The sequence below is a fragment of the Rhinatrema bivittatum genome, chromosome 17, assembly GCF_901001135.1.
Source record: "Rhinatrema bivittatum chromosome 17, aRhiBiv1.1, whole genome shotgun sequence".
Classification (NCBI taxonomy): domain Eukaryota; kingdom Metazoa; phylum Chordata; class Amphibia; order Gymnophiona; family Rhinatrematidae; genus Rhinatrema; species Rhinatrema bivittatum.
The window spans coordinates 48,669,527-48,684,297 of NC_042631.1; the positions used below are offsets into that span (position 1 = coordinate 48,669,527).

A 14,771-nucleotide genomic window follows, 5' to 3' on the forward strand; every position below is an offset into this window, starting at 1 on the left:
TCAGCAGGTTTGACAGCCGACACTCAATTTTGCCGGCGTCGGTTCTCGAGCCCGCTGACAGCCACGGGCTCGGAAACCAGACACCGGAAAAATTGAGCGTCTGGTTTTCGGCCCGACAGTCGCGGGTCAAATTCAAATTTTTTTTTTTTTTTTACTTTTTTTACTTTTCAGGACCTCCGACTTAATATCGCTATGATATTAAGTCGGAGGGCGCACAGAAAAGCAGTTTTTACTGCTTTTCTGTGCACTTTCCCGGTGCTGGAAGAAATTAGTGCCGACCTTTGGGTCAGCGCTAATTTCTGAAAGTAAAATGTGCGGCTTGGCTGCACATTTTACTTTCTGTATCCTGCGCGCCTACCTAATAGGGCCATCAACATGCATTTGCATGTTGAGGGCGCTATTAGGGGCCGCGCGTTTTCCTCCCCTTACTGAATAAGGGGTAAGGGAAATGCGCGTCCAAGAGCAGGCTAACAGTGCGCTCCGTCGGAGCACACTGTACTGTATCGGCCTGTTTGTAATCCAGTTTGAGAATGAATTCAGAACCTTTATCTATATCATTCGCATCTTGCCAGATGAGTCCCTCCTCCTCCTCTTGATAGCCACTCAGTGCATAAGTGGGAATCTTGAGAGCAGAAGAGAGCCACTCCTGTTCCCAGTCCAGCCTCTCCCCATGGTACCAGGCAGCACATACAGGGGAGAGGAACTGCATAGATGTAGCAGCTCTACTGCTTCTACTGTGTCACCACTGAGGAAGGAGAGAAGATTGGAGAACTAGAAGAACTGGGTGAAGCAGTGTGAGCTGTTGCCTGCTGGCTCCTTCCATTCTTCGGCAGTGCCACTCCTCAGTTGCTGCCTTTCACTAACCTAGAGCTTGCACACCAGCTCACACTGGGAACATCCCCTGTCTCCACAGACACGTTAAACAGAGCCCGTGAGAGGTAGAGTCAGCACTTAAGATCTTTTCGTATCCTGGGGTTTAGGGCACTGGCTCTCAGAGCTTTAACTACAGTCTTTTGTGTAATTACTTTAAGTGCTTCCTCCACTCCCCTACCCTTCCCTGCTCTCTCTTCTCTTTAAGCCTGAGACATCAGAGGATCCTGTTCTTCTTTCTGTTTCAGGGGGCATAGGCTCTAGCCACCCACACCCTGTCCCAGAAACAGATGGAACTGACAATGCAGCAGAAAAGATGTAGGCCGACCCCAGGAGCTGTGTTTATCTCAGCCCAGTTCTGGGTATCTCCTCATATCCTTTGAATGAAGTAAATCCAGGCCAGGTATACTCGGGTGAACATAAAGATGAGGACATTCAGGTCATGCGCTCCCTAATCATTACGACAGGTGTTGATTCACTTGGTCTTCTAACATGGCACCCCCTGCTCCTGTTGAAAAAGACAAACCAGTCATGTATTATAAAATAAACCTTTAATGAGCTGTACAAAACTAGAGTGGTTCTAGCCAGAGCGTCAGTGCAGCAGACACTAACAGAATAAGTGCAGGACTTTGCGGAAGTAATTCCTGAACTCGGTATTGAAGATGGTGTAGATGATAGGGTTCAGGGCACTGTTGACATAACCTAACCAGGTAACAATGCTGATGAGCTGTCCAGGAATGTTACACTGCTGACACAGTGCCCGTGTGATGTGCACGACAAAGAAGGGTGTCCAGCAGAAGAGGAAAGCACCTGAGGAAGAGGAAGAGAGAGATGGGGTAAGGCTGAGAAATGTAAAACGTCATCAGAACCTGAGCATTGCACATACAAAAGCAGTAAATCTGATTTGTTTTTCAGGATCCTCACAGGTAAGCATATAAATCCCCATACTCTAAACCAGCACCAGACGCATCCTCATCGCTCTTTAGTGTGTATTACCTAATCTCTTAACCCTTTCCTTCCATGACCATACATATATGTGTGTTTACATTTTTTTAAAGTGCCGACTGTCACCACCTCCATGGTTAAGCCATTTGAGGACTTGTTCTCTTCCACTTTGGTTCTTACAAGTCCTGTTAACCCAACACCCAGACCTTCTCATGTCCATACACCAAGCTCTGTTATCTTGGCTTGCTTTTGTGCTTTTTATTTAATTCTTGAGGGGATATTGGTGTTTAAGTTTTGGAAAACTCCTACTTAGTCACCACACCACTGTAAATCTTATAATTCATGGGTGCTGTTGTGCTGCTCTTTTGATTTCAGTCCCATGCAGACATCATACTGGCACATGTAAAGCCCATTATACAGAATGGACAGCTAAGAAGCAGACCTAGGGGAGGTGATTTTTAATAATTGGCATGATCACAAAACATGTATACTGTTTTTCCTCTAAAATGTGTGTGGGTAAAAAAAGAATACAATATCAAAGAAAAAAATTAATGGAAAGAAAAGCGATATAGTAATAGGTTGGCCTTTTGAGTTTAATTTCCATGTCCAGGTCCGAGGACTTGTGCAAGCCCAGTAATTAAGTGCCTCTCGGCTTATTTGGATTATCGATGTAGACACTCTTTGTGAAGGGTATTGCTTATTTTGTTTGCTGTAGAAGCATAAAATATGAAGTAAAAAGCTGTTCCGTTTATACTGGGTAGAAGATGATTCTAAACACCTACTCACTTGGGCTAATTATTATGCTCAAAACATATAGAGCCATACCAGTTAAAGTTAGATGCAAATATAAAGAAATATTTTATTAAATCAACAACAAATAAAAAGATAAATGAAATAATTCAAAATATGAAAATAATAAAAAAAAATCAAAAACAAATTGTTAGCCACCAAAATACAATAAATCCAGACACATAGATACATACACATACACATTCAATTATCCATAGGAACATAAAAACAACTGCCGAAAATACAAAAAAAGGACAAAAAATGTTTACTAAAAAAAAAAAGAAGAAAAAATATTTAAAACAGGAAAAAAAGAAAAACTGAAAACCTACGGCAGGCATAGGCCTAGATTCATCAAAATGCTATAAATAAAGCAGAAGTATGGTGCATTAGTGTCCACAATAAAAAAAATGCGATTGATTAGGGAAATTTCTGATCCACTGCATCGTGTAGGGAAGTTGCGCAACTCATGGCACAGTATTGTGTTGTGCGACACATCACATTGTACATCAGTTTATGTCTGGCACGATATTTTCTTTATATATATACAGGCTTTCTGTAGCTGCTTCTTTGAGGGTGTGTCAGGCATGGGAGAGAGAGGAGGTGAGTTCTTGGAGTTTAGTGGAGTTAAAGTTTGCGATTTCTGAGTGCCCTACAAGTTTATCAGCATCTGTTTTCATTAATGACAGACGGCTGGTTATGAAAACTGATGCCGAGTTTACTTAAGAAATGAAGTACAGAAAAGCTGTTTTCTGCTTTTCTGTAGTTCTTTTATATGCGCTCAGGCGTTGATATCTGAGAGCTAAATGTGCGTCTGAGATGCACACTTTTTTTTTTAATGCAGAGTGAATGAGTAATAGCTTCATTCACATGCATTTGCATGTGATGAGCGCTATCGCATTCACTTCACGTTGGACGCGCGTTAAATAGGCGCTAATTCCCCTATTGTATTAGGGGTTGGATTAGTGCCTGTTTAACCCACGTCCGAGTCTGGGTTATACAGTGCGCTCGGCTGAGCGCACTGTATTGCAATGGCCCCATTGGAGGCTGGGGTCATGTATGGAGCAGTAAAAGACTATACAATAAGGATGGCCTATATTTGACAGTGGCACGAAAGAAGATTCTAAGCGAGAAATTCCGGTTGTACCTCAAGCATTTAAACTACAGGATGGGGCTGGTAGAAGATGGCCAATGAAATTGGAATACCACCCCCAAGCAATACAGGAAGCAAGAGTAGATAATAAAATTAATCAAGCTCAACATTCCAAGCTTAAGCAAAAGCCCAGAAAAGGCGACTATGAAGATCAGCAAAGTTGGAAAGTTATGACCACAAATACTTGTAGCCAGGCCCTAATGGTGGAAGTGGACTTGAACATTGTTGCATTACAGAGACATGGTTCATGGAGTTTCACGACTGGGATATGGCCATCCCAGGGTATAACTTGTTAAACAAGGACAGAGAGGACTGAAAAGGGGGAGGACTAGCACTTTATGTCAAAAACTATATCAATGCAACAGAAATGCAAGGGACTTGGGTTAGGGAAGAAGCATTATGGGCTATCCTAAAACTAGATGATGGTTCTTCCATTTCCACTGGCGTGGTCTACAGGCCTCCATCTCAAACTGAAGACCCATAATGAGATCTAATCTGCCAGATGTGGATTAGAGAATCACTTCTGCAGAATTTGCAATAGAGAGATAGTGGATGCCCTTCAAGGGGCTCTGCTCAAACAAATGGTAATGGAACCCACAGGGGCGGGTGTGATACTAGACCTAGTGCTCACTAAAGGGGATAATGTCTCTAATGTCTGGACAGGTGCCCACCTGAGCACCAGTGATCATCAGATAGTGTGCTTTATCACAGTTAAGATACAGAGAAGTCACATGAAGAACAGAGTTTTGAATTTCAAAAATATGGACTTTGACAAAATGGGAATGTACCTGGTGGAAGAACTAGAAGATTGGAAAAAAAAGGGCAAGATGGAACAGTGGACCAAATTAAAAGGAGCTATTATAAAGGCAACAAATATATGTTAGAAAAGTAAACAAAAGTACAAGGATTTGGTTCTCAAAGGGAGGGGGGCTGAAAAAATAAAGGCAAAAAGAACATTGTTCGGGAAGTATAAAAGATCCCGAAAAGAGGAACACAGGGAAGATTTCCTGGAGAAATTGAAGGAGATAAAAAAAAGAAATCAGGAAAGCACAATGTTAAGTAGAAGAAAGGACTGTAAAAAAGTTAAAGAGAGGTGACAAAACAATTTTCAGATATCAGAGAAAGAAGGAAGGACCGAAGTGGTTTAGTGAAATTGAAAGGAGACAAGAAGCAAATGGTAGAGACAGATGAAGAAATGGCAGAAATATTAAACAAATACTTCAGTTCGCTGATCACTAAGGAAGATACTGGAGAAGGACCTTTGCTAGTTGACAAGACCTAGATGGGAATGGGGTAGACACAGCTCGTTTTAGAGAAGAGAATGTATGGTAAGAGCTAGGAAATCTGAACGTGGACAAGGCTATGGGGGCCTGATGAGGTTCACCATATGAGACAATGGGAACTGTTCAATAGATCCCTGGAAACTGGAGTGGTGCCTCGAGACTAGAGAAGAGCAGTTGTAATCTCACTTCACAAGAGTGGTTGCCAAGAGGAGGTTGGAAACTACAGGTAAATTAGCCTTATCTCTGTGATGGGAAAATTAATGGATACCCTGCTGAAAGAAAGGATTGTGAAGTATCTACAATCCAGTAAGTTGCTGGACCTAAAATCTTGTCAGACAAATCTGATTAATTTTTTGTTTGGGTGACTAGAGAATTGGATCGAGGAAGAATTCTCAATGTAATTTACTTGAATTTCAGCAAATCTTTTGATAAGGTCCTGCAAAGGAGGTTTGTGAATAAAATGAGCTTAGTAGTAGGTGCCAAGGTAGTGGAGTGAATTACAAACTGGTTGACTGACAGGAGACAGTAATAGTAAATGGAACCTAATCTGAAGAAGAGAATGGTGTTAAGTGGCATGCCACAAGGATCGGTTTTGGGACCAGCTCTTTTCAATATCTTTTCAGATGATACTAAGATTTGCAGTAGAGTGGGCATACCTTAAGGAGAAGAGAGAATGAAAAGTGATTTAAGAAAGCTTGAAGAGTGGTTGAAGATTTGACAGCTGGGATTCAATTCCAAGAAGTGCAGAGTCATGCATCTGAGATGTGGAAATCCAAAAGAGCTGTCTGTGATGGGGGGTGAAAGACTGATGTGCATGGACCAAGAGAGGGATCTTGGGGTTATAGTGTCTGGTGATCTGAAGATGGTGAAGCATTGTGACAAGGTGATAATTAAAGCCAGAAGAATGCTGGGCTGTATACAGAGAGAAATAAGCAGTAAGAAAAAGGTGGTGATTATGCCCTTGTACAGGTCCTTGGTGAGGTCTCATCTGGAGTACTATATTCAGCTGTGGAGTCCGTATCTTAAAAAGGATTGAAACAGGATGGAGGAGGTCCAGAGTAAGGTGACTAAAATGATGTGGGCTCAATATCAGAAGACTTAAGGGTCTAAATATGTATACTCTGGAAGAGAGGAGATGCAGGAGAGATATGATACAGTCCTTCAGATACCTGAAAAGTTTTAATGATGACGAAATTCAAACCTTTTCTAGTGGAAAGAAATCAGTAGAACTAGGGGGTCAAAAAAATTAAACTCCAGGGGGAACAACACAGAACCAATATCAGGAAATATTTCTTCACGGAGAGGGTGGTGGATGCCTGGAATGCCCTTCCAGAGGAAATGGTGAAGATGAAAGCAAAGAATTCAAAGGGGCATGGGATAAACACTGTGGACCCTAAAGGCTAGAGAATGGAAATAAAGAAAAGGATGAATGGGGATAAGTTGCTGGTGTGGTGGTTACTATCTCAACCAATAAGCCTTGATGCTTTTGATGCAACTGCAACATTGCTCTCCACTTCAACAGCAGGGGGGAAGGGTTGCTGGATATAGAGAACAAACTACGAGGGCCCCGACTTTTATGGTCAGGGGAACTGATAAGATTGGGGATAACCTGCACAGAGCAGCAGTTACTACCCTTAACAGATGGCATAGGATTACTACCCTTAACCAATAAGCCTTGATGCTTTTGATGCAACTGCACCATTGCTCTCTGCTTTGACAGCAGTGGGAGGTGGGGGTGGGGGTGGAACTGGATTCAGATGGCAATCAACATGGGCTATGACTTTAACAGTCTGGGGTACTGATACACAGGCATAAGGGACAAAACTAGAGATGTGAATCGTGTCCTCGATCGTCTTAACGATCGATTTCGGCTGGGAGGGGGAGGGAATCGTATCGTCGCCGTTTGGGTGTTTAGAGTATCGTGAAAATCGTTAAAATCGTGAACCGGCACACTAAAACCCCCTAAAACCCACCCCGACCCTTTAAATTAAATCCCCCACCCTCCCGAACCCCCCCCCCAAATGCCTTAAATTACCTGGGGGTCCAGCGGCGGTCCGTAGCTAAATCCGGGGAAGGGGGAGGGCAGGAAAACCGGCACACTAAAACACCCTAAAACCCACCCCCGACCCTTTAAATTAAATCCCCCACCCTCCCGAACCCCCCCCCCAAATGCCTTAAATTACCTGGGGGTAATTTAAGGCATTTGGTCTATGGCTGCCGCCATTTTGCAAAATGGCGGCGCAGAATGGCACCGGCTGAAGACAACACGATTCAATTGCAGGAGACCGTTCCGGACCGCCGCTGGACCCCCAGGTAATTTAAGACATTTGGGGGGGGGGGTTCGGGAGGGTGGGGGATTTAATTTAAAGGGTCGGGGGTGGGTTTTAGGGTGTTTTAGTGTGCCGGTTTTCCTGCCCTCCCCCTTCCCCCGATTTAGCTACGGACCGCCGCTGGACCCCCAGGTAATTTAAGGCATTTTGGGGAGGGGGTTCGGGAGGGTGGGGGATTTAATTTAAAGGGTCGGGGGTGGGTTTTAGGGTGTTTTAGTGTGCCGGTTTTCCTGCCCTCCCCCTTCCCCCAATTTACGATTTTTTGACGATAAATCGGGGGAATTGGTATTGTATCGTGGCCCTAACGATTTTTGATGATTTAAAATATATCGGACGATATTTTAAATCGTCAAAAAACGATTCACATCCCTAGACAAAACACAGGACTGCTTCTAAGGCCAAGTGCATAAGCAAAGTATGTCAGACTGTCTGAATTTTCAAGAAGGCTCATCACCCAGTAAAAGTTGCTAGCAGTAAAATTTATGACTTTATGGGGGCAAGATGGCCACCACATGAGACACTGGGAAGAAGCTCTCTCTCTGTTTCTAAATTTCCTTATTGGATTGCTTGGTGAAATTGTACTCCTTAAAAGATGCCTCACACAAAACGTAAAGTGAAGCCTAAGAACGAAGTCCCTGCAAAAGAAGAAGGAATACAACAAAAAATAGAGAGTTTCTTCGAGATTACCTCAAAAATGCCGGCAGTGATGGCCGCGGTGGGAGAGAGTCAGGAGCTCGGCTCTCTCTCCATGGCCGAGATGATCTCACTGAGCCTGGGGGCTCCTGAGACGCCATCACCGCCCCAAGGTCAGGCTGGGGTTGAATCGACTGAAATATCGCGATCTCTGGGATTGAGGAGGAGAGAGATGCTGAGGCCAGAGCATGACGGAGCAGGCGAAGAAGGCATGAGTAAGGGAGATGGAAGAGCCCCGGTTGGAGGAACGACTTCCACCCCTAAGCTCCCTTTGGCAGTACCGGCATGGGATACCATCGGCAACACACTTCAGGAACCGGTAATATTGTTAACAGGAAAGATATTTTCTCTGCAAAAACCTCCAATTGTTACATTAGACTCGTTATGGAATGCCCTAGTATCCATAGAGTCTGCTATAACGACATTATCTCATGCTTTTCTTGGGGATAATAAAAAGGGATTAAACACCGAAAAGATTGTTAACTTACAACAGGAGAAAGTTGAAAGATTGGAAGAAAAAGTACTAAAGATAGAAACTGTGCAAACTAATTTGATTAAATCAGGAAGCTATGCAGAAAAATAATTTGAGAACATTGAAAACTCTCTCCGCTATTTAAATTTAAGGGTGGTTAATTTCCCTGTGATTAAGAAACTGCCTCCAGTATAGCTGTGTTTAAAAAAGGATTGGATAAGTTCTTGGAGGAGAAGTCCATTACCTGCTATTAAGTTCACTTAGAGAATAGCCACTGCCATTAGCAATGGTTACTTGGAATAGACTTAGTTTTTGGGTACTTGCCAGGTTCTTATGGCCTGGATTGGCCACTGTTGGAAACAGGATGCTGGGCTTGATGGACCCTTGGTCTGACCCAGTATGGCATTTTCTTATGTTCTTATGTTCTTATATGATGGAATGTATTAAAATTCCCAAAGAAATAATACCAGTGGTTACAAAGGCTTTTTTCGTGTCCAAGAAAATTATTCCACCAACTGGAGAAGAAGTGCAGGAACAACTTTCATTGAATATTTCTGAAATGATTGAGATGTCATCGCAGACAGAAATACAAGTACATGGAACGTTACTAGCCTCATTCGCGTTTGAGCAGGACAGAAACCTTGCGCTTAAATATTTCTTTAGAAATAGAGGGGCGGATTTTCAAAGGGTTACGCGCATATATTACGTGCATAACCCCGAAAACCCACTCCTGCATGCGGCGAGCCTATTTTGCATAGGCCCAGCGATGCGTGCAAGCCCCGGGACGCGCGTATGTCTTGGGTCTTGAAAAAATGGGCGGGGAGTTGGTGAGCCAAGGGTGGGGCAGGGCAGGGGGGTCCGAGGCCTCCGGCACAGTGGTCATGCCGGCGCGCGCAACTTATGCCTGCCCGGAGGCAGGCGCAACTTCGCAAACAAAGGTCAGGGGGGTTTTAGATAGGGCTGGGGGACGGGTTAGGTAGGGGAAGGGAGGGGAAGGTGGAGGGGGGTGGAAGGAAAGTTCCCTCCGAAGGAGCGGCCTCGGAGGGAACAGGGAAAGCCATCGGGGCTCCCCTAGGGCTCAGCAAGCACAAGGTGCACAAGTGGGCACCCCCTTGCGTGCGCCAACCCTGGATTTTATAACATGCGCACATAGATTTAAAAATCTAGCCCAGAATGTCTAAGTTTCATGGGCAAAGTGTATGGATTTATCCAGACATAGTACGCTCTACACAAGAGCGCAGGAAAAAGTTTCTCTTAATGAGACCTGAAGTGGAAAACTATGGGGCTAGCATGATATTAAGGTATCCATGCAAATGCTTAATAAAATTTCAGGATGAAAAATATATTTTTCTTGAACCGGAGCAATTAAGGAATTTCTTGGATGGGAAGAGCTGAAGTGTGAAACTAGGAAAATTGGGGGACCGTTTCTCATGTGTGGGTTTATTCCTTAAAATGTTTGAGATGAGAGCGACTTTATTATACTTTATAATACATCTTGTTCCAATATTTCCTATGTAACTAGAGACCAAATATGATTAAGTTTGTCTTTTTCTTTTGAAAGGTATAGCTTAAATGATACTACCGTCCACCTGGACAAAATGGTCAGAGAGATGATGAAATGCTAAGAGAAATCAGGGAAGCAAACCAATTTGACAGTGCAATAATAATGGGAGATTTCAGTTACCAACAACAAAAGTGGAACAAAATTATATTTAGAGATAATGGCTAAAGAAGGCGTCAGCAAGCCTGACGTTGTGTGTATTCTTACAGAGACACCAACCGGTCTTTTCAATCATTCGCCTTCTTTTAAATTTATTTACTTTCAAAATGATTTTTGTTCAAGAATTTTTTCTTTTTTCTTAAAATGTCCTCCGTCAGTCATAGACTCTTAAAACATAAATGCTTAACTTCAATACGGCCCTACACGGCCCGTGTTTCACCCGAAAGCTTCCTCAGGGGCGTATGAACGACATATAGACAAGAGTCTGCATCCAATTCATACGAACATCACGTCTCAAACCTATTTTCCCGGTTTGAGACGTGATGTCCGGATGAATTGGATGCAGACTCTTGTCTATATGTCGTTCATACGCCCCTGAGGAAGCTTTCGGGTGAAACACGGGCCGTGTAGGGCCGTATTGAAGTTAAGCATTTATGTTTTAAGAGTCTATGACTGACGGAGGACATTTTAAGAAAAAAGAAAAAATTCTTGAACAAAAATCATTTTGAAAGTAAATAAATTTAAAAGAAGGCGAATGATTGAAAAGACTGGTTGGTGTCTCTGTAAGAATACACACAACGTCAGGCTTGCTGACGCCTTCTTTAGCCATTATCTCTAAATATAATTTTGTTCCACTTTTGTTGTTGATAATATGGATCACAGTGGATAATTATTGACTCTTTATGTTATCAGATTTCAGTTACCCCAATATTGACTGGGTAAATGTAACATCAGGACTTGCTAGAGACATAAAGTTTCTGGATGTAATAAATGACTGCTTCATGGAGCAATTGGTTCAGGAACCAACAAGAGAGGGAGCTATTTTAGATTTAATTCTTAGTGCAACGCAGGATTTGGTGAGAGAGGTAACGGAGGTGGGGCCACTTGGCAACAGTGATCATAACATGATCAAATTTAAACTAATAACTGGAAGGGGGACAATAAGTAAATCTGCAGCTCTAACACTAAACTTTCAAAAGGGAAACTTTGATAAAATGAGGAAAATAGTTAGAAAAAAAATTGAAAGGTGCAGCTGCAAAGGTTAAAAGTGTTCAACAGACATGGACATTGTTTAAAAATACAATCCTAGAGGCGCAGTCCATATGTATTCCACACATTAAGAAAGGTGGAAGGAAGGCAAAACGATTACCTTCATGGTTAAAAGGTGAGGTGAAAGAGGCTATTTTAGCCAAAAAAACAGCCTTCAAAAATTGGAAGAAAGATCCATCTGAAGAAAATAGGATAAAATATAAGCATTGTCAAGTTAAGTGTAAAACATTGATAAGACAGGCAAAGAGAGAATTTTAAATGAAGTTGGCCATAGAGGCAAAAACTCATAATAAAAACTTTTAAAGATATATCCAAAGCAAGAAACCTGTGAGGGAGTCAGTTGGACCATTAGATGACCGAGGGGTTAAAGGGGTTCTTAGGGAAGATAAGGCCATTGCAGAAAGACTAAATTAATTCTTTGCTTCCGTGTTTACCAATGAGGCTGTTGGGGAGATACCAATTCCAGAGATGGTTTTCAGCAGTGATGAGTCAGAAGAACTGAACGAAATCACTGTGAAACTGGAAGATGTAGTAGGCCAGATTGACAAACTAAAGAGTAGCAAATCACCTGGACTGGATGGTATGCATCCTAGGGTACTGAAGGAACTAAAAAATGAAATTTCTGATCTATTAGTTAAAATTTGTAACCTATCATTAAAATCATCCATTGTACCTGAAGACTGGAAGGTGACCAATATAACCCCAATATTTAAAAAAGGCTCCAGGGGCGATCCGGGTTACTATAGACCAGTGAGCCTGACTTCAGTGCTGGGAAAAATAGTGGAAACTATTCTCAAGATCAAAATTGTAGCGCATATAGAAAGACATGATTTAATGGGACACAGTCAACATGGATTTACCCAAGGGAAGTCTTGCCTAACAAATCTGCTTCATTTTTTTGAAGGGGTTAATTTAACATGTGGATAAATGTGAACCAGTAGATGTAGGGGTAGATTTTATAATTTTGTGCGAGCGCGTACTTTTGTTCGCGCACGCGGGATTTCAATAGATACGCGCGTAGTCGCGCGTATCCATTAAAATCTGGGATCAGCGCACGCAAGGCTGCTGATTTTGGGCAGCCTGCGCGCGCCGAGCCGCGCAGCCTGCCTCCGTTCTATCTTTCGCCCTCCCCTCACCTTCCCCTCCCTTCCCCTACCTAACCCACCCCCCCGGCCCTATCTAAACCCCCCTACCTTTATTGACGGATTTACGTCTGCCAGAGGCAGATGTAAATCTGCGCGCGCCAGCGGGCTGCTGGCGCGCCATCACCCGACCCAGGGGCTGTTCCGGAGGGCGCAGCCACGCCCCGGAATGCCCCCGGGCCGAAACCACGCCCACGGCACCACCCCAAAATGTCGCGTCACCCGTGCCACGCCCCCAAAACGCCGCGTCACAACCACCACGCCCCCGACACGCCTCTCCATGCAAGCCCCGGGACTTACACGCGTCCCGGGGCTTGCGCGCGCCGCCAAGCCTATGCAAAATAGGCTCGGCGCGCGCAGGGGGGGTTTGGGGTAGGTTTTCGGGGGCTACGCGCATATCCCTTTGAAAATCTACCCCGTAGTGTATTTGGATTTTCAGAAGGTGTTTGACAAAGTCCCTCATGAGAGGCTTCTACGAAAACTAAAAAGTCATGGGATAGGAGGCGATGTCCCTTTGTGGATTACAAACTGGTTAAAAGACAGGAAACAGAGAGTAGGATTAAATGGTCAATTTTCTCAGTGGAAAAGGGTAAACAGTGGAGTGCCTCAGGGATCTGTACTTGAACCGGTGCTTTTCAATATATATACAAATGATCTGGAAAGGAATATGACGAGTGAGTTTATCAAATTTGCGGATGATACAAAATTATTCAGAGTATTTAAATCACAAGCAGACTGTAATAAATTACAGGAGGACCTTGCAAGACTGGAAGACTGGGCATCCAAATGGCAGATGAAATTTAATGTGGACAAGTGCAAGGTGTTGCATATAGGGAAAAATAACCCTTGCTGTAGTTACACGATGTTAGGTTCCATATTAGGAGCTACCACCCAGGAAAAAGATCTAGGCATCATAGTGGATAATACTTTAAAATCGTTGGCTCAGTGTGCTGCAGCAGTCAAAAAACAAACAGAATGTTAGGAATTATTAGGAAGGGAATGGTTAATAGAACGGAAAATGTCATAATGCCTCTATATCACTCCATTGTGAGACCGCACCTTGAATACTGTGTACAATTCTGGTCGCTGCATCTCAAAAAAGATATAGTTACGATGGAGAAGGTACAGAGTAGGGCAACCAAAATGATAAAGGGGATGGAAGAGCTCCCCTATGAGGAAAGGCTGAAGAGTTTAGGACTGTTCAGCTTGGAGAAGAGATGGTTGAGGGGGGATATGATAGAGGTCTTTAAGATCATGAGAGGTCTTGATCGAGTAGATGTGACTCGGTTATTTACACTTTCAAATAATAGAAGGACTAAGGGGCATTCCATGAAGTTAGCAAGTAGCACATTTAAGACTAATCGGAGAAAATTCTTTTTCACTCAATGCACAATAAAGCTCTGGAATTTGTTGCCAGAGGATATGGTTAGTGCAGTTAGTGTAGCTAGGTTCAAAAAAAAGATTGGATAAGTTCTTGGAGGAGAAGTCCATTAATGGCTATTAATCAAGTTTACTTAGGGGTAGATTTTCAAAAACCGCGAATAGGCGTACTTTTGTTGGCGCTCCAGGCGCAAACAAAAGTACGCTGGATTTCAGTAGATACGTGCGTAGCCGCGCGTATCCGCTGAAATCCGGGATCGGCGCGCGCAAGGCTATCGATTTCGTATAGCCGGCGCGCGCCGAGCCGCGCAGCCTACCCCCGTTCCCTCCCCTCACCTTCCCCTCCCTTCCCCTACCTAACCCACCCGCCCGGCCCTGTCTAAACCCCCCCCTTACCTTTGTTGGGGGATTTACGCCTCCCGGAGGGAGAAGTAAATCCCCGCGCACCAGCGGGCCGCTAGCGCGCCGGGACGCGATCTGGGGGTGGGTCCGGAGGGCGCAGCCACGCTACCGGGTTGCCCCGGGCCGTAGCCACGCCCCCGGGCCCGCCCCCGGAACGCTCCCGACACGCCCCAAAAACGCAGCACGGTTCGGGCCCACCCCCCGACACGCCCCCCCCCAACACGCCCCCTCCGAAAACCCCGGGACTTACGCGAGTCCCGGGGCTCTGCGCGCGCCGGTAGGCCTATGTAAAATAGGCTTACCGGCGCGCAGGGCCCTGCTCTCCTAAATCCGCCCGGATTTGGGCAGATTTAGGCGAGCAGGGCTCTTAAAATCCACCCCTTAGGGAATAGCCACTGCTATTAATTGCATCAGTAGCATGGGATCTTCTTAGTATTTGGGTAATTGCCAGGTTCTTGTGGCCTGGTTTGGCCTCTGTTGGAAACAGGATGCTGGGCTCGATGGACCCTTGGTCTGGCCCAGCATGGCAATTTCTTATGTTCTTA

General features: G+C 44.2%; 1 protein-coding gene across 1 annotated transcript in view; it reads right to left on the bottom strand.

Moving 5' to 3' along the window:
* Window positions 1-1,404: 1,404 nt before the first annotated feature.
* DRD4 (dopamine receptor D4) overlaps window positions 1,405-14,771 on the bottom strand; it is a 74,591-nt gene continuing 61,224 nt past the window's right edge. The window contains exon 4 of the mRNA XM_029582895.1: window positions 1,405-1,680. Coding sequence (XP_029438755.1) covers window positions 1,478-1,680 — 203 coding nt within the window. The 3' untranslated portion in view covers window positions 1,405-1,477. The remainder of the gene's footprint in view (window positions 1,681-14,771) is intronic.